Source organism: Centropristis striata, chromosome 4 (assembly GCF_030273125.1).
Source record: "Centropristis striata isolate RG_2023a ecotype Rhode Island chromosome 4, C.striata_1.0, whole genome shotgun sequence".
Classification (NCBI taxonomy): Eukaryota; Metazoa; Chordata; class Actinopteri; order Perciformes; family Serranidae; genus Centropristis; species Centropristis striata.
The window spans coordinates 38085446-38107435 of record NC_081520.1 but is presented as its reverse complement, the minus strand read 5'-3'; the positions used below and the strand labels follow the sequence as shown (position 1 = coordinate 38107435).

Sequence of the window (21990 nt, the reverse complement as noted above, 5' to 3'; positions counted from 1 at the left end):
CGTGTATGCGTGGGCGTATTTGTATGTGATCTCTTTCCTGCACTTGCCTCCATGGGAAATCACAGTGTGGGCATCTTGATTCATCAGCTGGAGCGCGTCTCGTTGTATTGCCCAAAAGCGGAACAGACGCAGCACATAGCCGAGGCAAAATTCCAGCGGAAGTGCAGAAGCCAGCACTCATTGTCAGGTATTCATCAGGAAAATTAAAGCAACGAGCTTTTAACCGGGAAATTGCTCAACTGAGTACTGTATAATAGAGCCGCATCTTCTCTTCATTTATTTCCTGTCACAATACACAAGTTGTGTTGAATGTTGGTGCAGAGAGACTGTGTTGACCTTGGATTAAAGTTCCAAAGACTGAAGTGTCCAAAGACATCAGTCACTTTTAATGACTCCACTTTTCTATAAAGCACCATCTGTCTTTGAGCGAATGCATCGATGATAGCAGACAAACATTAGCGGGATTCAAATTAGAAGCAGTTCATCAATCACCACGGACACTGTTTTGTCCGTGGTGGTCATGATTAATGATGAGTTGGCAAACCTGTAGGAGAAAGGTATATACAACACCTTAAGTATATACTTGCTAGGTGTAATATACTGCTACCAGGAATGGAAAGTTGTTGAAGTGCTTTTATTCAAGTATTGTTCGTAAAGACAGAAATGGAAGGATTTATTGGTTGTAGTTCGTCATAACAATAGATGGCTCCACCTCGCTCGCCCCCTAAAAACTTGTGATTCTGTTATAAATGTATTGTTAAAGCTAAAACCAGTTGATCCCTTTGGCTTGGGACCACTGAGACTGGACTCCGGTAGTCACGACACCCTTGTAACTAGCGTAACTGTATCCCACATCGGACAGCGTTTGGCTAACATTCTATCATAATTTCACATTAACTACTAATATAAATGATCATGTTATGTTTCCAATTAATTAAGTGGTGTGAAACTAGAATCTAACTCCTTGTCGTTCAGACTGTATATTGTTCAGACTCGGCAAAAGGACGCTAACACCGGTGAATTAGCCGTGTGAATTAGCCGTGTGCTATCTGTATCCCACACCGTTCACTCTCATCTCCTCGCTGTCAGACAATGGGGGCTGCTTTTTCATGGGAAATTGGATGTTTCTGGGTAAGCCAAATGAGTGCCACCGTTATCAACACAACCGTTCCTTACTTCTGTCCTTCACAATAAAATACAGTACAGTAATAGTACAGATGTAGTTTTAAGATTGTGTGTCGCCTGAGCGTTCTTACTACTTTCTCTCTTCAGAATTACTTTTTGTAATTGATTGATTGTTAAAATATGTATAAATCAAGTATACCTACACTGGTTGTGGCAATCTAATTCGAAATGGCCGTGAAACACCAGAAAGTACGGCATTGCAGATGTGTCCGATCAGAGATATAAGCACTGAATGGTGTCCATTGTGGGATACAGTTACTATACTTCACTTCCGGAATTTATGTACATTTGCTTACTTTGTCTTTTATAACGCCTGACCAGGATTTTTTTTCTCCCTAACCCTAGGTCACAGCTACTGTAGCCTAAATTCAACAAAACGGCCGTATTTTTCACAACTACAAACCATACATGTATGTATAATGACTATTTTTAGAACGCTCCTCTCTGTACCGCGAACCGCAAAACACTCATATGTGTCACTTTGACAAACATTCATATGTGTCGTTATGGGTGATATTAACAAATGACCCATTCTGTCACTTAGGCTGGAGATCTTGTTGGACCACTTGCCACCGAAAGACATTTCTTTGAACATCTCAGAGAGTTTCTTTTAAAATACAGTTTTAGACACAAAAAGTTAAAATTATCCAAGCTTTCACAAAAAAGCAAAGATTAGAAAGATAAGAAAGATTTTAATAAAAAAAACTTTAATTTATCATCTTTACTACCCCATAAATCGTCCCTCAGATTTACCATGTGAGCATTTGGAGGGGACCGACCCCTAGTTTGGAAAACATTGGATTAAAATGCGTTACCAATAGCATTAAGACAAGCTCCACCACCACCAGCTGTAAAGTGCTACACATGTATTGATGCATCAGTATCAACCATCTAATGATGTAATGTAACTTAATAATGTACTTTTTTTTTAAAAACTTTTGATACTTAAAGTACATTCAGCTGATAATACCGTATTAGTACTATTTAAATGCTGGACTTTAACTTGTAATGGAATATTTTTACATAGCTATGTTACTTGTTACTTTATTTTAGTACTTAGTAATTCATTCTTCCACCACTGACCACCATAGGCTATTTTATAGTTACCTTTCAGTAGGGGGAACATTATGAGACACACTGCTAATAAATACTTTTTCTGTGTTCCCCCCCAAACAGGTGCACTATTCTTATCTCATTGTGAGCACTGGGACGACTGCAGTGAACCCCATTAAACCCTGAACAAGCAGAAACACATACCCTCTGAGGGCAACAACAGCTTGTGGTTCGAGGAGAAAATATTGGTTTTTAGATAAAGGCCTCTTGAGTTTCTGTGTTAATTGGTCATTAGAGCCCAGAATTATCTTCATCCCTGGGTAAATGATTCATTACCTCACAGATGAGAGGCTAAAAAAACCTGCACTGGGCCGTGAAAAAGACGCACAAATGACAGGCACGGAAGTAAAATCTGTTTATCTGGCTCCCCAGGGGAGAAGTCAGGTTTTATTGATGCTGGGCAGCTAAGTCATAATTCTTGCATCATTAACTGTTATTTTGCCTTTCTGCTGCTGTTGTTGTCATATTGAACTTTTAGTCCCACTGTAACTACATTTTAGCAGTGGTGGTGTTGTAGCTTCCACGTCTCTGTGGCTCATGTGGCCAGCTTCACCTCACGCTCGGTTGCCTGTTACTATATTTGGCCTCTGGTCCACTGACTCAGCAAAAAAAACAGGCCTGAGAAAATTATATCAACATTGCAAGCTTTGCTTACACGCCTACCTGCTGTAAGATCGTGGCAGTCTTTACTGTTGTGTAAGTACAGTAGTGTCACCCTGTATCATTCATTTCATATCATGTTGTCACAGGCTTTTATTTGACTTGAGGCAAGACACTGCAGGCAAAAAATTTTTTTCATGCATGGTCACTTTTGAGCTATTTTTCTCCCATAAAATGTTTTCTTTCAGAATAGTGGAAAGAAAACATCCAAAACAAACATTTAGGTCTATATTTTTACTATATTTGATCAATTTATGCCTGTAGATTTCTCCTAAATTCACTAAAAGTCAGTGTTCTATTGCAGCGTGTAGTAGCGTGAACATAGTCTAAACCTCGTCATCACAGGCATTATCAGAAAGCTCCCACTCTCCTACACACTATTATGTGTTTTAAATGTTATATATTGTTTTTGAAATATATACAATAGTTTGTCTTCAAATAGTCATTTTCATTAAGAATGTATGAAATCTTTAAAGGCCATTTTCTCAAAATGAATTTGTTCTCATGCTCTGAGCCATAAATCTCAACTTCAGCTACACTTCATAAAAACCAAACTTATCAGTTATTATTCCTAACTACATTCTGAAGGCTTTCACAGAGAGGATTGTCTATATATCATTCATACCCTGATTTATGGAAGATTTTGTTCATTTTCCTTTGCCAGTATTTTCTGATTCATGAAATGATAAAAGGAGCTATCCTTCAGTACAAAAACTTTGAATCTAATATATCAACCAAGTAAAATAATAACTTTGAAATTTATTTAATCCAATGTTCAGATATATGTCCTGGAATTTAGCACATATTTAATAAATTCACAACTCATTTGTATATCTAAACATAACATTTCAGAAAATGCATAATGCAAAAAATATTGTTTTAATATAAATAACAAACTGGGGGAGTTTTATGGTGATATCCATAAGTAAAAAATGACCCTATTCACCTGTAGTGTCTCCCCTTAAGAACTAAAAGTATTGATACATATAAAACACTGGGTATCTAAGATATTCTGGCCATCATGTCACTGACCGTAAACAGTCATTTGCTACATCTAGTGGGCATTAGACAACATTACAGACACAACATGGTGAGCTACTGAATATATGCATAGATTTCTAAGTCTATTTTGTACTCTGGTGGTAAAATCCCATAATAAGAGCATCCATCTGTGTGTTAGGCATACTAAGTTGTGAGTTGCAAATTGATACTGTCACAGACGTCACTTTCAATTGAACCAAACAGACGCAACAGCCGGCTCAAATAGAACTGAGATATAGAGATACAACATTAAACAAGTGTGTGTCACTGAGAAGAGCAGCTGCTCTCATGTCTTTAAGATGTGCAGTGCATTCAGACCAAAGTCGGAGAGCAGTTCCTTGTAGTTTTGATGAAGGGTTGTGCTCTTGTCTTCCCATCCCTGTCGAGCCACAGACAGCTGGGAAGTCAGGCTGTCCAGAGTCTCCTGCAGGAAACATGGGGGAAAATGACATACAAGATAAAATAAATGATTTTTAGTTGTCTAATCTGATATTTCTCCTCTCCAAACCACCTTTAACTCTGATGAGTTTTAGGATGATGCAGAAGAGGCATAATTACATTCTGTGTCATAGAGGGAAGGAGGGAAATAATGGTAATTGCAAATTAAAATCCTACATCTATAATCGCAGGCTGAGGCCTCTTACAGGGATCCAGGCTTGACCACTTGTCTTTGAAGATCTGAGTATTGGAAATTTGCATTTTACTGCCTCAGCCAATTGGACTGTACCTATAAAAGGTCAATACTGACCTCATTTCACATCCATTGCGCCTTAATAGAAGATTCTGCTATTCGCAACTCAGGCCTTATTGTCCTTGGTTGAAGTGATTTACTTTACCTACAGGTTAAACTTGTATGAAATTATTGTGGATGCTGAAAATTTGAGCACTTATGCATGATGCTTGAAGCTTTACAAGTTACACTCGAGTAGGACCAAGGAAATATAACCCTTAAACCAACCACAAAATACCTTCCTGTTAACCTGCAGATTGATGCTCTGTGGATCTGTAAAACCTGTAAGTCCTAACAAATATTTGAGTATTTAAGTTTCATGTTCACCTTTGCTCAGGCATCCAAGTACCTGCTTTTGACAGGTGGGTGAAGGCTGAACTGTCTGAGGCTTTTGTAAAGCCACTTCCAGCAGAGTGCTGTCTGTTGTCATTAAAGTGACAGTGGAGAAGCCAATGTTATGTTAACCTATAGGTTTATTGCACGTGTTATGACACTAAGACTCTTGTAAAAAAAAAAAAAAACGCATTCTCCTTCATGTGAGTTGTGGAGCAGCAGGAAAGCGGATTACTGCGCTGCACCTTTTTTTTAATTATGTCACTTCCAATACATACTTATCTTTTTGTTTGACACAAGCTTTGCCTTCAAAAAGAGAAAAGCCCAATATCACACTATATCTTAAAGCCCCTATATGTAAAACTGCAGATTTTCCGACATTGGTGACTCAACAAAAACCTTGGCAACAACCTTTTTCATTAGGAATGTTCTGTTATTCTATGGACAAAAACTCTTGCCATAGCAATAATTTTGAAGTTGAGACATTGATATAAAAATTCTACACATTATATGACAACTTTAAAGACACAATGTGTAATTTTCTGCAGCTAAGGGTCTCTCAAACAAAACATTAACAAAAGACAATTTCAGTATGGTGCCTGTAGCTCCTGCAGTCAGCTTCAGGAGGTTTTTACCAGGTTATCTCTACAGATAACCAAATTATCTGTAGAGATCCCTTCCTCTCCAAAACCGTTATTAGATCTTGATGTCTGGTGACTAAAATCCTTCATCCTGTTAAAATATATGTAGTTAAAAATGATAAAGATCTAAAAGTGGGTCAAAATGTGGTTCGATAAATAGTAAATTTTATGACAGCCACTGGCTGACTACCACAATGCTGACACATGCGCGAAGGGGGATATGACACAGGCGGCCATATGAGCCATGACAAAAATAGTTGGAAGTGTAAAATGTAAGTACACAGCGCCACAAGTATATAACATAATCTTATCATTTATTTTGCTTAAATGTCATTTAAGTCACATCTTATACATTTTAGACCAAGTTGTTTGCTCAGGATATGCACTAGAGAAGACATTGAAAATGATACCAACAGTGGCGGTTCTAGACCAGTTTTACTGTGGGGGCCAAGCAGGGGCCAGTGTTTAATCAGAGGGGCACATTAAAAACAGCAAAGATGATATTTAAGCATTCAAACCCTTTATTTTAGCTTATTTAAAAACCTCATTGAAATATATTTGGAAGATACAAATACACTGATTGAAACAATGAGACTTACCAACAATAATTATTTTTGCACGACAATGGCATTTGTCATTTTTGTGCACAATTACTTTTTTTTTATTTTGAAAGTGCAGTATAGTGAGAATGATCTTTTTTATATATACACAAGCTTTTATTGCACAATTAAACTATTGTACACATTCTGGGTTCCCTTTGTGCACAATGAGATATTGTTTAAACAAAAAACAGGGAAGAATTGTTCCGTCGTCCATCGTTATAAATTGTTCATTTTATTATTAATTTCACACAGGGGCCACAGCAGGGGCCAAGGGCTTCTTCACAGGGGCAGTGGCCCCTGTAGGCCCCTGTGTAGAGCCGCCACTGGATACCAAGCTACATTAAGTTACTGTGGAAAAGTGGGAATGTGGTCAATGCTTCCATTTAACAAGGACAGCTCCACAGTGTCATCCAACCAACCTCACACATACTTGTACATGCAGGTTTACAGTTCATGGGGCCTCTGGCCAACCCTCTGCTTCAGTAAACCAGTATGTATTAGCTTGTTCTGTAACTCACATGCAGGATCTTCTCATAGTCCGTTTCCATGTTGTCCAGCTTGTGTTGGAGGTCAGCTATGGTGGCGTCTTTCTCCCGTTCCACCTGCTCACGCTCTCTTTTCTCTTTCCTTAATTCTTCCTGACACAACACTAGGCAAGCAAATACAGAAAGGCAAGTCATCACCAGCACTTTTAATTTGAAAACTATTTTTGTTCATTCTATTATTATATATGTCAAAATTGGATCCATTCATACCAAGTTCTTCCTTCAGCTGGCTGGCCTCTTTCTCCATCCTCTTCACCTTGTTGGTCAGCTCTGTCTGCATGGTTTTGTACTGGCGGCTGAGGTCTAAAATTACATTTGTGTCAACGATGTCAGACTTAGCTTTTATTGGTGATTCACTTTGTAAGACTAATGCAGCAACCGGCTTAGGCACCCAGCTAATTAAGACTTTTTGTTCTTCGAGAATTACCCTAACCTTGGCGAACACGCCCCTTGTCCCCACTCCCAAAGGGATCCACTCTTTATCTCAGGTTATTAAAAGGGAGGCTAATTGTTGATTCATGCCCCGTCTGTACCGTACCAGAGTTGACGTCCCTGCGGTCTTGTTTCTCTTGCTGCAGCTTCTGCTCCATGTCTCTCATGCGTCGCCTCAGGTCAATTCTATCAGACTGGACCGTTTTTACAGACTCGCACTGGAACGCTGTGGTAATCACACAAGCAAATGCATGCAAGAATGAACACACCGAGGGTAGTTTTTTTTTTGTTTTGTTCTAATACTCCAATTACAGTTCTGTTGTCAATATTTTACATAGGTAAGCTAAAGCATTGTGAATGGTACATGCTTAAGTATCCAATTATGCTTCAACATGTAGCATTAGAGCAGATGGTGCTAAACTAGCTTACACTGGAGGGTGAAGTATTCAGATTACTTCTCACCCCTCATTCCGAGTTAAAGTCCTGCATTCAATATCTAACCCAAATAGAAGTATACAAGCATATACAATAGAGGTGTCACAATTCTCCAAATCCTCAATTCAATTTATACAATTTTAATGCCATTGTCTAAGACTATCAATAGCTGATTCATAAAAATCAACTGAGCATTGATTTTATGCAAATAATAACTGTCATTTACATTTTCAAATTATTGGAAAAAGACAGGCTACATGTTATCAAGTGTGATATAAGAGAGTTTTCAGTCCTGCTTTTGATTTACATGATTGAAATTGAAAGCAATTTTTTTTTATCCTGCAAAAGAAACTCAAATACATGCACTGCTGCAAAAAAAAAAATGCTGCTTTTGGATATTAGCCCCAACATGGAGCATTTTATTTAATGGAGGGATTTAATAGCCATGAGAGCTATAACAATGCATTTTTTTTATGTTCACACAATATTTTTTGACTCCACTGAAATGTAGTGGAACATCAGCAGAAATGTGCATGAAATGAAATATGCAAGAAGTTAAATTATGTTGAAGTACAGTACTTGGGTAAATGCATTTTGAGGCACTTACCACCGCTGCTCGAAAAAGTGTAAAAACTTAATCTGAAAAATAATAATTACACCCTCAGATGTGAGTTTAGTTCAGAAAAGAAAAGTAACACAGAACCACTAAACTGACTAAATCTACTTATAGTTTTCCTAGAAATGTTGATCGCAAGTGGTTTCACAGCAGATACTGACAGACAGTTTGTTTATCAATTCTGATTCCCATTTCAGACAATTAATAGACTAAATTATTAATCAATTAATTGACTAAATAGTCATCAAATTAATCAATAATGTTATTATTCATTCGTTGTAGCCCTAAAACATGGTAAGTCAGGCATTGCTACAATTTAAGGCATAATAGAGTATAGTAAGTCATATTTACTTTGCCCCTGGGAGAGAGAGTAAAATGTGTAATTAGTATGCTGTATAGTTAGTTTGATCCTAAACACATACAACTTAAAATTGCTGCTCACCAATGTGATCCTGTAGGACGGCTACATCCAGAATACTACGCCTGTACTTTGCTTCCAAGTCATTTTCACCTGCAACAAGACAACAATAGTCGTTAAAAGAAATGCAACTTAATATCACAAAAGCCAGAAATGTGAATCATCTCATGAGGAATGTTACTTTTTTCAGGGTTCTTCTTTGTGGTCTTTTTTGTCTTTTTCTTTGGAGGCATGTTTGCTTGCTGTGAGGCCGCCTGCTCAGACCTTTGAGGATACAAACTGTGCACTGACAACATAAAGGGATGAGTTTTGCTGCTGGGCACTGGTTGCCAAGTGAGTTGCCACGGCACTAGGTGTCCAGACTGATTGACTTTAATTATAGCCAATCACAACTTGACTGGGGGCACCGTTGCCTTTTGAGCTCATACACACAAGCCGTGTAATTGGATCCTTACTTTTAGTGAGACATGTCAAAGCGTCCTTTGTTGTCAGGAGTGACCAAGGCCCGCGCTGGGGGAATCCAAGGCTGCATTCAGCATCTCTTTAAGGTTTTATGAATGCTGCACAGGCAGAGGCGCGCACCCGACTACATTCATGCCTCGTGAACGCGCACAGAGAAGGCGTGGAGTTTGGGTTTTGAGGAGGAGGGTGGGGGCGAACGGAAGGGGACGTTCAGGAAAGGAAAGGGCCGCACATACACGTCACGGGGGGTGGGGGGGAAAACAGAAAAACACTGAAAAATATTTAATTCCCACAATTATTTATTCACCCCTGTTCTCGTGTACGCCCGTAAAGTTGTCACAGTTCTGAGCGTAACTTCCTCTCCTCAGTCGTCGCTCTGTGTCGTCACACTGTCACACAGACACTGAACTTCCCGTCAAGACACAGCGAGACAGGCGAGAAGAGCTGCTGCCGCTGACAAGAAAGGGGAACGACATCGCGGGTTGTCAAGAGGAGAGGACACACTCCATTCCGCAAAAGGCTTCTGGGCAGGGAAACGGTGCCATTGTCCTCCAGCTGAGGGCGAGCAGAGACAGGTCTGCGTGGGTCCCTGCAGAGAGACACAGCTAGCTGCAGCACAGAGCGGCTCTCGCAGGGTGTGAGTGGCTGAGGTGCTTGTTTGAGCCATAATCGGGACATTTATCCGACCAAACTGATGCTAGGTTTACTGATGGGAGCCTTTATTCAATAGCCATCCCTCCCTCCCTATACCCCCCCGTCAGACCCTGGCTCGGATTCGCCACTCGGGCGCTGTCCTCGTCGGGGGGTGCCGGATCACCATCGCCCGGTCCAGCTAAGTCCAGGCGGCGGTTCGGTCCCCCTGACCCCCTGCCCCCCTGCCCTGCCTCGCCTCGCCTGTCTGCCGCTCTGGCCGACCCTAGCCGAGCCCGAACATGGCAGGGAACCTGAAGAAAGGCGGGGGTCTCATCAACATGATGAAGGATGCCTTCCAGCCACACCATCACCACCTCCACTCCCATCACCAGCCCGGGGCCGTGGACAAAAAGACGGTGGAGAAATGCTGGAAACTAATGGACAAGGTACGTAAGTTAATGATAAACGTTAACTAGCCGTTAACTAGCTTAGGGGTGCTAGCTAACCGCAGCTAACTAGCGCTAAGCTAGCTAATCGCCTGCTCTAAGTCTGGCGTTGCTAACGTTAGTAAGCTAGTCAGCTGGGGAACACATAGTTGGCTAACGTTAGCTAATTTGCTAACCTAAACTGTATTGTTTTGGACTTAATGTGTCAGGCTTCCTTACACCAAGAGAACATACAGAGACTTTCACACCAGCTCAACGTTAACGTTAGCCCACGGACAGAACAAGGGTTTCTTTAACACATCTGTTTGCTGAGGCTGTTTCACTCTGTGGTGACTCTACTTGTCATACCCTAGTCCAACTAGCTTGTTTGACCACGTTTTGATACTCTGGTGTATGGTAAACATTAGCTTTAACAAAGAAAGAGGAGTGGGCGTAAAGACATGCTGAACAGGAATCGTATTTAGACAATTTATGGCAGTGAACTGCACAGCAACAGTTCTCCTGTACATTGTTGTTTGAATAGCTGCAGTCAACTGTCTGTCAGCTCATGGAAACTGTAACTAAGCATTTAGGGAGAAAAGAAATGTGTCCATTTAACTAGGCCAATTATGCTCTTTCACAGGGGAGACTCATTTCACAGCTTCACTTCTCGGAAAAAAAAGTCTGTAACAGTTTGACCCCCAGTTTCCTGTGAGATTCACACAGCAATATTAGAGTGAATAGGAAGACAAGACACCCTTTTGTGTCTCCTCTTCCTCTTTGAGGCCTTAGTTTAGAGCTCTGATGTTAAGAGACCAAGTCCTTTTACAAAGCTATTATTAAGAAACCACATTTCAGTTTATTTTGCTCCACTGTGGTTGATTGCCTGGTCAGGCTGTGTTCCACATTTGAGGAGGTACAGTTCCTAACACAAATAAGAAAACAGAAGTAACACTGCAACATTAGTCTTTCTTTTTCTTTTTGTCCTCAGTAAATGTCTGACACTCTTTTCGAAAGTTTTCGTCTGTCTGCAATCCAGACAAAATGACAGAACAGTTGACCTTACACCACTTTAACCACCTGCACAGTCAGGTTAGCTTTTGCAGTTTACAGTATGAGAATAATTTACCATATGACATCTGACCCAGTAAAAGAGTTGAAAGCAGTACCAACAAGGTGACAAAAAGTGCATCTTACCTTAGAAACAGCTCAAACTACACCAGATTGTTTAAAATAGCAGAGGAAATATTTTTCTGCTCGTCTTAAAAGGAAACCACAACCCGGCATATAAAGAACACCTGCAGAATAATAATGCAGTTGCTCTCTGAAATCACCTCCCGCACAGGACTAAGTTAAATTTTATCAAAAGCATGAAGTTATTTCCCCCTCAGAGTTGCCTACATTACCTATTCTTACTGTTCAGCATACAAAACTGAATCTCTGTGTTTTAGCTTTTGAGTTAAATTAGTGATGAACTGATCAAAAGTGTGTCTAGCTATAGTGCCTGCATCAAGTTAAAGCTTTAAATGAAACTTTAAAGCATTAAAAGTTTAGCCATTTGGGGTTGTAATTACTGCTGTTGCATTGCTACAAACTGCAGGCCAATTAGCTATTAATTAATCATAACCAGAAGTTAAACTATCAGTCAAACTAGGAAATATTCACAGTGATTAGTCCATGTATAATCATATGCACATTGGTAAGTCATCAGTATTCTTATTGTTGCATTATATTTATGTCAATATGGAGGTAAGATTGAAACAGTATATTTTGTTTTTTCACTGTTGTGTCTTGCAGTTAAAATGGCTGTTTAGTTTGTGTTTTACAAGTCACAGTGCCTGGTGGACAAATTTTCTTTGTGTTGGAGCTTGAACAAGTGTAGTATGACAGCAGTTACTATTGCGTCCAAAACATTGATTTAAATCCATTGGACAACCACAATGATCTTCAGATTTCCTTGTAAAACATTGGCCTTATGGTGAAATCCAAAATATGGAGGTAATCCTCAAATAGTCCTTTCTATTTCGATTTGCGAGACAGAGTGCTGCGCTGAGCAGAAACAAGGAAACACAAAATTACGTGTTTATTGCCAAGTCTAACAAAAATTATACTCGGGCCAACTTTTCCTCAAGCTGGTTAACATTTAAATGACTTGGAACTTGATTCACAAAACATTCTAGGTCTCTGCAAGGTGTACAGCCATCTAGGAGAGGCTGGAACTGAGAAAATAGATGAGTGGAATGCAGTTTAGCTTGGAGGGAGTCAACATATTACTTCAAGACAGTAGTTTTGATCGTGAATAACATACAAGAGCACTCATTTGTAGTGGTGTTGTACATGAGCGTACATGCACGTGTGTTTTGCTGAGTTATGGGTACATGAGTTTGCATGGTAGTGATAATGTTAGTGGTGAAACCTTGGCAACGGTCTTATCTGGTCTCCAACATAACTAGTGCAGATCTTCTGTGTTTGGAGGCCTGAAAAAGGGTTAAAGGAATGAGGACAAGGTGTAGGTAATGACACTGACAGCATATTACCTTTCAGCTCTGTTGTCCATGTAGTCACATCACACAGATATCAACCACAAACAAATGAACCAAATACACAGATGATACTTAAAAGTATAAACATTATCCTTATAGTATACTGAAGACTGTTGTTTTAAGGCATATTTAAGCTCTTCTTTCTCCTTCAGTTGCATCTCAGTTTTGTAATTGAAATTATTTAAATAGATGAAATCATCAGGGCTTTGCTAGTTTTATCTAGTCAGTCTAATGCTGAATGTATTATGGATAATCCCCATGACTAATCTTAATAAAGTCTATTGTGGTAGTTGCATTTCTTGGTGCTGAAAAGAGTATTTATGCACCCTGGTGATTCTTGGTGTCTGTTTAAAACTATTATCTGTAAATCTGTAAAAGTTATTGATACAGATCCGATGTTAATGTACTGAAATATTTCACCTCTTTACACTCAGTATTCATGAGAAGATGACCTTTAATGTTCGGACACCAACGAAGGTTCACATGCTAAAAACGTTTTGCATGTTGTTAAATCAGTACTGCTTAAAATACCCTACCGGTCAAGTGTGACCTCATTCTTTTTCAGAGGCATTTGATACTGTGATGATAAACCAACTAGTCCGCTTACAATATGAATTCAAATATTCCTAATATGTTACACTCTCAGTATATGAAGTATGGCTCATTTGGGCTGTGGATTTACGAGATGTCCCTTTTAAGTCAGACATTATTGCTGAACAGACATGATGGTAATAAACTAAAATTAGATGTTAAGTCATGGTTGTCCATGAAGAAATGTAGTTAAAATTGATGAATTGTATCAAATAGATTTGTATGGGGAAAAACTATGACCATGTAACAGTTCAGGATTAAACAAGTAGCTCATTTTTTATCAGAGGGGTTTTGGCATCGAAGCCCATGAAGTTGAAATTTTGAGTTTCTTTACAAAATAAAAATAAAATAATTTTACTAATGATGATAATTGATGAATCTATGTGGTTCTGGGCCTTTTGAAGTCTTGTTTTCCCATAGTGCCAAACTGATAGCTTCCAAAAAGAGGAGGCAAGGAAATTCAAACTCCAATTCCTGCAATATTTCTTTCTAACAACCACACATAATTAGTAGACAATAATTTGGTCAAATCTACAAAAGAATGAGCCATGTCCTGTTGTTGACACGTAATTGTTCGGTCACAGTTAATGCTGACAGCCTTGCTATGTATCACAGCAGGTTCAAACCAGGACACGACACCCTGAATTTTAGATTGTTTGTGTAGTTTTGTGTCTCAGCAATCATGCAGTTAAGTAAGATTTAAATGTAGCGGTAAATATGACAGCGATCATACAGAGCTCAGTGTTCTAGGCTACCCGCCAGTGTCTTTGTAATGGTCAACGAAGTGACTCAGACACAGTGCAGCAGTACCCTGAGATAAGTGAGGAAAGGTTGAATATTACTGAGGATCTAACATGTATTCATGCAGTCTGGTGAACAAGCATGTAAACTGACCATGGAAAGGGGAGGTCTAAATTTCCACGTTTTATAAGGCAGTCTAATTTAAAAGATGATAGATTGTCTCTAGCTGCTTACTCATTACAGAATCCACCCTCAAACGGTCGATGATTAATGTTAGTCAAGCTGTTTGACTTTGTGTCCCTAAAAAACATCTTTTTCTGTGTGTTGTTTTGTCTTTTTCATGCTTGAAAAGCTTATTTTTTGACGTGTAGTTGAAGCTTATATCCACGTTGTCAGGATCACAATCTTCAGCTTCAGCTGTTCAAATTTGCAAGGCAGTCATGCTCAAATGTTGAGCAAATTTGGGGTTTATTTCCCAGCCAGAAGTGGTAAAGGCTGTGTGGATGGAAATGAGGAAGTGTAAACACATCAACAGCTTCTCTAAACATGCTAAAGAAATGCAGAATCAGGCTGCTGTGACCTATGATTATTGACATGGTAGTCACATAATAAGGCGCACGCATTGCTGTGCATGTCTACAAGAAGACTTCTGAATTACTTTTAAAAAAATCAAGACAGTTTTTCACTATCCATGGGTGAATGCAGATAATCCTTTGTCCTGTTCAACCTTCATTTTTTTTTGAGAAGATACAAGAGGAAGTAGTGTGACAGTGATGAAATAACTCATGAAGCCATAGGAGATTAAATCCATGATACACAGTGCATTCCATCATTTAATGTGTAGACTTGCCACAGTCTGAAAGCTCCTAGCTTGAGTCTGACAGGGCTTTTAAAGGCCTTTCTCTCTGTCTTTCACTTTGTTGGCATTTTCCGTTCTGCATGTCTTCTATCTGGGCGCACTGACAATATTTTGCACTAAAGATAAGTGCTCTAATACAGAAAAGACTATTTGACATAAATAATGTCTTACTGATGTACAGAATGAAAATGCACACTGGCGTTTTAGACAACGCTCCGATTTCCTTTCCTCGTCAGTTTCCTTGAACCTCTCTCTCACCACCTTCTTTCAAACACATCTTCTGTCTCACTGTTCTCTCACCTACCTTACTTCTTGTCTCTAACTTTCGTCTTCCCCCTCACATCCTCCCTTTCTGCAGGTGGTGCGCCTGTGCCAAAACCCCAAATTGGCTCTGAAGAACAGCCCCCCTTACATCCTGGACCTGCTGCCAGACACCTACCAGCACCTGCGCACCATCTTGTCTCGCTATGAGGGCAAAATGGAGACTCTGGGGGACAACGAGTACTTCCGGGTCTTCATGGAGAACCTAACCAAGAAGACCAAGCAGACCATCAGCTTGTTTAAGGAGGGCAAGGAACGCATGTACGAGGAGAACTCACAACCCAGGTGAGTAAAGTGGATGCAAATATGGCAGCTTGTTTGCATTAAGATATGCTTCGAGGGGTGAATGATGCAACAGTGGCTCCTTTTTGTTTCTCTGCTCTCCTCTTAAACTGTTCCTGAGCCACTGTTGTGACTCTTTAATAAAGTGATCTGAAACAGGAGATTTTGAGGCGTGAAGTCTTCTTGATCCACAGCATCACGGTGACTTCACACCTCAAATTCATTCATTCAGTCAGAATAATTACCAGTCTACAGGCACAGAGTGAACAACTGCATCCATCCCCAGCCGCCAGCGTGGTTGTAGCTCAACGTGTATCAAAACATGAGGAGAGAGGTGTTGTGGTTTGAGCATGTGAGCATGTGTGGTCAGAATGGCGCTCAATCTACAGCTGCCTGCCTGCCTGTCGCTTTGTTTTTGTGTCTCCATATCTCTACCATCTACTTGAACATTTTATCTCCGTGTAGCTGTCTTACTGTATTATTTTCTTTTTTTGAAATCACACAATGCCTCCGCCGTTATCTCTTCCTTTCCCTTTACATTCAGTGATCTGTTTCTGTCTCTCTGAAAACAGACACGCGTATATTGGGAATAATATTATAAGCAGTTTGTCCTGTTTGTATGTTTGGCGGAACTTGTGTAATTAATGAGATATGTCTCTTGTTTAAAAATACCTAATGGGAAAAAGGCATTCTTTTGAAGACAAAAGATACCACAGAAGACCTTGAGACAAAATGGAGCTTCTTACAAGACAAAGTTATTGTTGTGTTAATGAGTGGGCTCTCTGGGGCCAGACTAGCTGCCGGATGGGGCTGTTCTTACCTCCTTGCTTGAATCACCACCACAGACGCCTTTTGGTTCACTGCATGCTTTGGGCAAATGCTGTCAAATATAGTTGTAGCAGACTTTATGTACAGTATGTAATGACTTAGTTAGATAGCCCTCATTAGGTTCCTCTAGGGAGAGTTTCATACACAATGTGGGCCAGTATAAATGATCCTAGTAAGGGTTTTCTCCAGAACTGCCTCTGGGATGGGTTCTTCTTTTCTTGCAGTAAAAAATGACTTACAAAAGATTTTTTTAAACTGTGCTTGAGGGGGGTTAAATAAAGACCCAAAATTTGGGTCACTCAGTCATTCATTAAAAACAACAACAACAACGACATATTTTCTATTTTAAATGGTTTTCTCCAACAATCTTAACCCCACTTTGCACAGTTTTGTGTATTACTGGGTTGTTTTGCTACGTAACCCGCTAAATATATTTTGTTCTGCCGTATTATATATAGCCTGAGAAGTTTTATTTCAGTTTGCATCATATTGATTTAAAGGTTATATATTCAACTCCTACAACCTGGTTACTTGATCTGCCATGCAGTCGTGGAAAAGGACAGTCCTTTCCTTCATGGGTAAATCGATTTTTATGAATAAGAGTTGACATGTTTATAGTATTTAACATAAGGATTTAGGAGATGATTTACATCATCTCTGTAGAGACTTCAGTCACAGTAGAGGGAGGCTTTAGAGATTATTCAGATGTCTATAAAGCTGGTTTGTATTGTTTTGGAGCAATGCACACTAAGTGGGTAGATAAATAGGACATCACTGTACAAAGAACATGAAAACTATTGAAGACAGGAGGTCATTAGTAGGTTTGTGTGACAGTGTTTTTTAAAAAATATATTGCACCTTTCCTTTCATCGTTTTCATTCATTTTTATTAGATTTTGGCCTTTAATTAGATTTTTTTAAAGGGCCACTCAAACTTCTAGAAATGTTGTTGCTTTCTCTGAACTTACTTAACAGATAACCCTGACCCGCGGTCTCTTCTCTGAACTGCTACTTGTTGAAGAAGATTAGGCAATAGTTCAATCTAACCAGTCTTTTGTTATACATCCTCATCTTGTTGCTCAGTTCCTCAGTGAGATTGTTCTTTCTCAGCTACTATGACGGTAATCTTGCCGCCAGAAAAAAACCATTAAAGGGCAACAAGAGAGAAGAGGAAGCAGTATTCACCATGATCTGGTGTTTGATGTCAGTTCGTAATTTTTGAAAACTATTCCTCTGTGTACTATATTTTTATCATCACTTCAGTGCACCACAAGGTTGCGTAGAAAGAAATTCCAAGTAGAAGCTGAGGAAACACACACTCAGTCACACACACAAACACACAGTAGCCAGGCATTACACACAAAGAGTGCTATTGTCTGTGTGGAGAAGGCAGTGGCAGTGACACTAACCAATGGGTATCAGCCCACTTAAGAATGCTATAGAATAAACCAATGATGTTGAGGCAATAGAGGGACTAGTCTGTGGTTAGGCTGCAGCTGAGCTCAGCACATGGCTGAGTTGAACAGTAAAGATAAAGATTATCTCACTGCCTTTCTGCAGAAAGAACAGTGTGATGATACACTGCTTTTAACTGTGTTTTCCATTTCAGCCTTAATTAAAATATGAGAACACTGGCACTTATTTTTTCCACCACTGTGACTTCAATCAGCATCAGCGCTTGATAGTTATTGACTTTAATGACAATGAACGGGGCTCCACTGTGGCTTAATAGCTTTTTTTTCCAAGTCAAGAGTGAAGGATCTGAGCGTCTCATGAGAGCCCTGAAAGCAGCGTGGGTGGATATGCTGTGTTGTGATGCCGTACAGACTTCTCCACCATGTCTTCCCCAGAGATTTAGAGCCTCTATGTGTGTAGCCCCCCGCTCCCATATGTCCCACACAGATTGTTTAGCTTTAGGGATGAAGTAGATTTAAGGTAGTGCAATAAAAGCTTGTTTTTTTTTTTGTTGAGCAACAGTCTGTGAAGTCTTTTATAGAAGCCGAGTTGTGAGCAAGATGTGGTGTATATTTGCAGTGTTTTTCTATAATTATGGTGGAGAGGGAACGATAAGGGGTTCGATGTTGTTCACAGTAGGAGAGAGTGAGGGTGAAAGTGAGTGGACTGTAAGCGAGACTTAATTATTAACACTGACAGCCCATATTCAGTCAGAATCAACACGACACAGTCAGCACTTCCTCCTTGTTTGCTTCACTTACTTCCTCTTATGACTTTAAACAGCATAACTCAGACATTTTCTGGCCTCAGGTTTGACATCGCTGCACAGAAATTAGGCTTTTTTTCCTCTTACTTTCCACCCAAGTGTAAAAAAAATGTTTTTTTTTCACATTAACCTGTGAAATGTTTCATTTTTGGCCAGAACTAGAGCTCAAAGTGTCTCTTAATCAATTGGCTAGTCAACATAAAAATAATCTAACTATTATGAGGATTGAATAATCATCACTTCAAGCACAAATGCCAAACATTTGCTGCTGTCAGCTTCTTAAATGCCACTCTTGGTTTCATGTCATTATAAACCGAGTCTCTTTCTGGTTTCAAACTGTTGGGCGGACCAAATGTGCAATTTGATGACCTCATCTTGGCTCATCTGACATTTACTGACATAACAGTTAATCAAGAAAATAATTTGCAGATTAAGTGTTAGTTATTTTCTTCATCAAATAATCTAAATTTTTTAAAAATTAGTTAATTATCTGTTATAATCCCAATTTAAATTGTGTTTTGTTGAAAAAAAAATGACTGTAGTCTATCACATTGCTTGTTTTGTGCAACCAACTGACTCATAATCCAGAAATACTCAGTTTGCTATCATATACCAGAGACTCAAATCAAGACTTTTAATCCTCATATTAGAGAAGCTCAACGCAGCAAAGATTTGACTTTATGCTTGAAAAATGACTGAAACTATTAACTGTTTTTCAAAATATTTGCAGATTAATTTGTTGCTGATTTAATTTTCTATCAACTACTCTTTTCAGCTCAAGAAGTTTGCAAAAGCCACCAACACAAAGCTGGCAGACATTTATCTTTTTACTTGTCTACTAAATAAGCCACTTATGAACTACCAACAGTGGTTCAGTGCAACACAGTATTTGACTTCTGCAGAAGCATTAGCAAGTTGTAACTGGGGTCTGTTGATGAAAAGCTTCGCTAATTAGGATTGGTTAAATGTTCTGTGTTGAGAAATGAACATGTTGTCGTGTTCTGAGTTTCCTCTTGGTTTAAACACAGCTGCGTCGTCTATAGCCAGTGTATTAATCTCCTTAGGAAACTTTCATGTTAAACATTATATATTCTGCCGTCCCTAGGCAGAGTAATACAGTAAAAGGGTTGATCAATTTGTCCTCAGAAAAGCCCTTTAACCCCCTCCTCCATTGGTCTAACCGGATACTGCTTTGACCTCTCCGTGAGAGTCTGTTTGATCGTCTTCCTGGACTAAGCTGCCATTGCATCCTGACCACCGTCGATAGGGCCAGCTGGTCACAGGAAGTGGTGGGCTTACAGGCTGCAGGGTGATGCATTTGCACCGTGGGACAGTCTACACTGCAGAAAATGACCTGGAGGCGTACATATTATTTGTAGATGGGTGTATATCCCTTGTGGTCTAATTTATCTTGTATGTTATCTTTAGACACCTATTCTGTGCTAGTCAGTGGCAATATGGCAGTTGGCTGTTTTTTAAAACCCAGTAAGTACACTTCACAAGAGCTGAGTGATGTGAACATTTTCACATCCAGAATTTTTATGCCTCCATGCCGGCCTCAGTCACGGCCCAAGGCATTATTTTTCTAGTTGTTAGTTCTTTCCATTCTTGTGAATGTGATATCTCAGGAACACTGGGAGGGAATTTCTTTCAATTTGGCTCAAACATCCACTTGGACTAAAAAATGAACAGCATAGAATTTGGTGGTGAAAGGTTGCCGTGACTTCACAAAACATCTTTTTGGCAACTTGTAATAAAAATTCACACAGATGTCTAACAGGATAAAATGATGAAGGGATGACATTTTATGTGTGAATCATCTACATTTTGCCAAAAAAATGCACTAATTCTTCATATTTCAAGTTTGGGCAGACATGGATGTAAACTGCAACTTGCCTGGTTGGCAGAGGAATACAACCATAAGGCGTTAATTCTATTTTTTTCACTCACATTTTTCATCCCCAAACTGGCTTAGCAAATCTGTAAAAACTGGTATAGTATAGAAATGTGCCAAACAGTAGAGATTTGGCAATGCTGTTTCAATGCGGTACCTGTTCTTGCGTGATCGTGTGATTCTCGCACGGTCTTGTGAACTTGCAAATCCAGCTGCCTGCAAGTAACTTGAATTGGGCAGGAGAAGGAGATTGAAGTTGTTAATATAGAGCTGGAGGAGTTATCCTGTTGACCTTAAAACCTGTTACACTTGAAATGATTGTCCTCGGGTACCTTAAGGCTTCCAGTTTGAAAGGATTTGAGTTTCACTGTGTTGTCTCATGTGAGGCATTTGTTTTTGTTTATAGCCTATCGGAGTATCAAAGAAAATACAGAAAGTACAGCATGTTATTTTAAACCACCTCTTAATTGAATTTAAAGAACAGTTACTGTGATATAAACGTATATGTATTGTGATAGAAGATTTTAGCTATATCGCCCACCCCTAGTCTATTGTATGAATTGATGTCCTAAAACGTTGGCCATCCGTCAGGTTGAGAGATGTCAAAACTGGGGGCAAACTACTGTAACTTTATGTGATTCACACTCCTGTCCTGTTGGCGGTGTGTGCATATAAAGTAGCTTTTGTGCAATCTTACCTTGATACCAGAGCTGGCATATACAGTTCTGTTATTCAGAGCTCCACACTCGGAGCAGCAGATGGTAACGTTACTCGGGGCATTCAGCCTGAGGAGACTTTCTTAACTTCCATCATCCCCACCTTCCTTTGCTGACAGCATACAGCTCCAATCCTTTGCACAATAGAAACATACATTCCACACATGTTTCAGTGATGTTATTACAATAGTCGGTAGAAGCAACTTCCTTAAGCCTCGACTCATTTAGCCTTCCCTGCAGCTGAACTACTGTTAAGGCTTCCTTGGCAGGTGTCATGAAGAGCCTTTCATCATGACAGTTCTTTTATAAATGTTTTAGTATGTGTAGTTACTGCTGTATATAATGTGCATACTTGTGAAGTGATTAAGAGATTTGAGTGCACAATAAAATGCTTACTGCTAAGATGAACGCTGGGTGTGTTTTACTCCCCAAAGCCAAATAACTCTGTTAGTGTCTTTGTCTGAAACAAAGTGTACGAGGCCTTTCTTTCAGTGGGTCAGGGCAGGTGCTTGGCACTGTTTTGTCTAATGCCTCCACACAGTTTCTGTCTGCTGTTGCTACTAGTCACATCACCTGACTGTCAGTCTGTACATTTGTGTTTTGGATATGATTCTAAGAGTTTATTTAATTTGTTGCTTGGGTCACATCCTTCTAAAGCCATCAATCCTAGACGAAAATATCAGAGCATTAAACTCCCTCTGCAGCTGTTTACAGTAAAGTGCTC

The 21990-nt window shown here is 39.5% G+C and overlaps 2 protein-coding genes across 2 annotated transcripts in view; one reads left to right on the top strand and one right to left on the bottom strand.

The window, feature by feature from the left end:
- Positions 1-3113: 3113 nt before the first annotated feature.
- ccdc153 (coiled-coil domain containing 153) lies at positions 3114-9283 on the bottom strand. The gene is made up of 6 exons (XM_059330850.1): positions 8933-9283; positions 8776-8844; positions 7389-7508; positions 7061-7153; positions 6824-6954; positions 3114-4423 (listed from the first exon to the last, which is right to left on the bottom strand). Exons 1-6 carry the CDS (start codon positions 9045-9047, stop codon positions 4286-4288), a joined length of 666 nt encoding a protein of 221 aa, XP_059186833.1. The 5' UTR covers positions 9048-9283; the 3' UTR covers positions 3114-4285.
- A 497-nt stretch (positions 9284-9780) lies between these two features.
- cbl (Cbl proto-oncogene, E3 ubiquitin protein ligase) overlaps positions 9781-21990 on the top strand; it is a 42301-nt gene continuing 30091 nt past the window's right edge. Inside the window, exons 1-2 of the mRNA XM_059330838.1 lie at positions 9781-10292; positions 15364-15611. Coding sequence (XP_059186821.1) covers positions 10146-10292; positions 15364-15611 — 395 coding nt within the window. The 5' untranslated portion in view covers positions 9781-10145. The remainder of the gene's footprint in view (positions 10293-15363; positions 15612-21990) is intronic.

Excerpts from the sequence above, each read along its gene's own strand:
- ccdc153 (XM_059330850.1), bottom strand. The coding sequence starts at position 9,047 with ATGTTGTCAGTGCACAGTTTGTATCCTCAAAGGTCTGAGCAGGCGGCC. Across the intron at positions 8,845-8,932 it reads AAAGAAGAACCCTGAAAAAA|GTGAAAATGACTTGGAAGCA; the intron begins GTAACATTCCTC and ends GTCTTGTTGCAG. Across the intron at positions 7,154-7,388 it reads CCGCAGGGACGTCAACTCTG|ACCTCAGCCGCCAGTACAAA; the intron begins GTACGGTACAGA and ends ATGTAATTTTAG.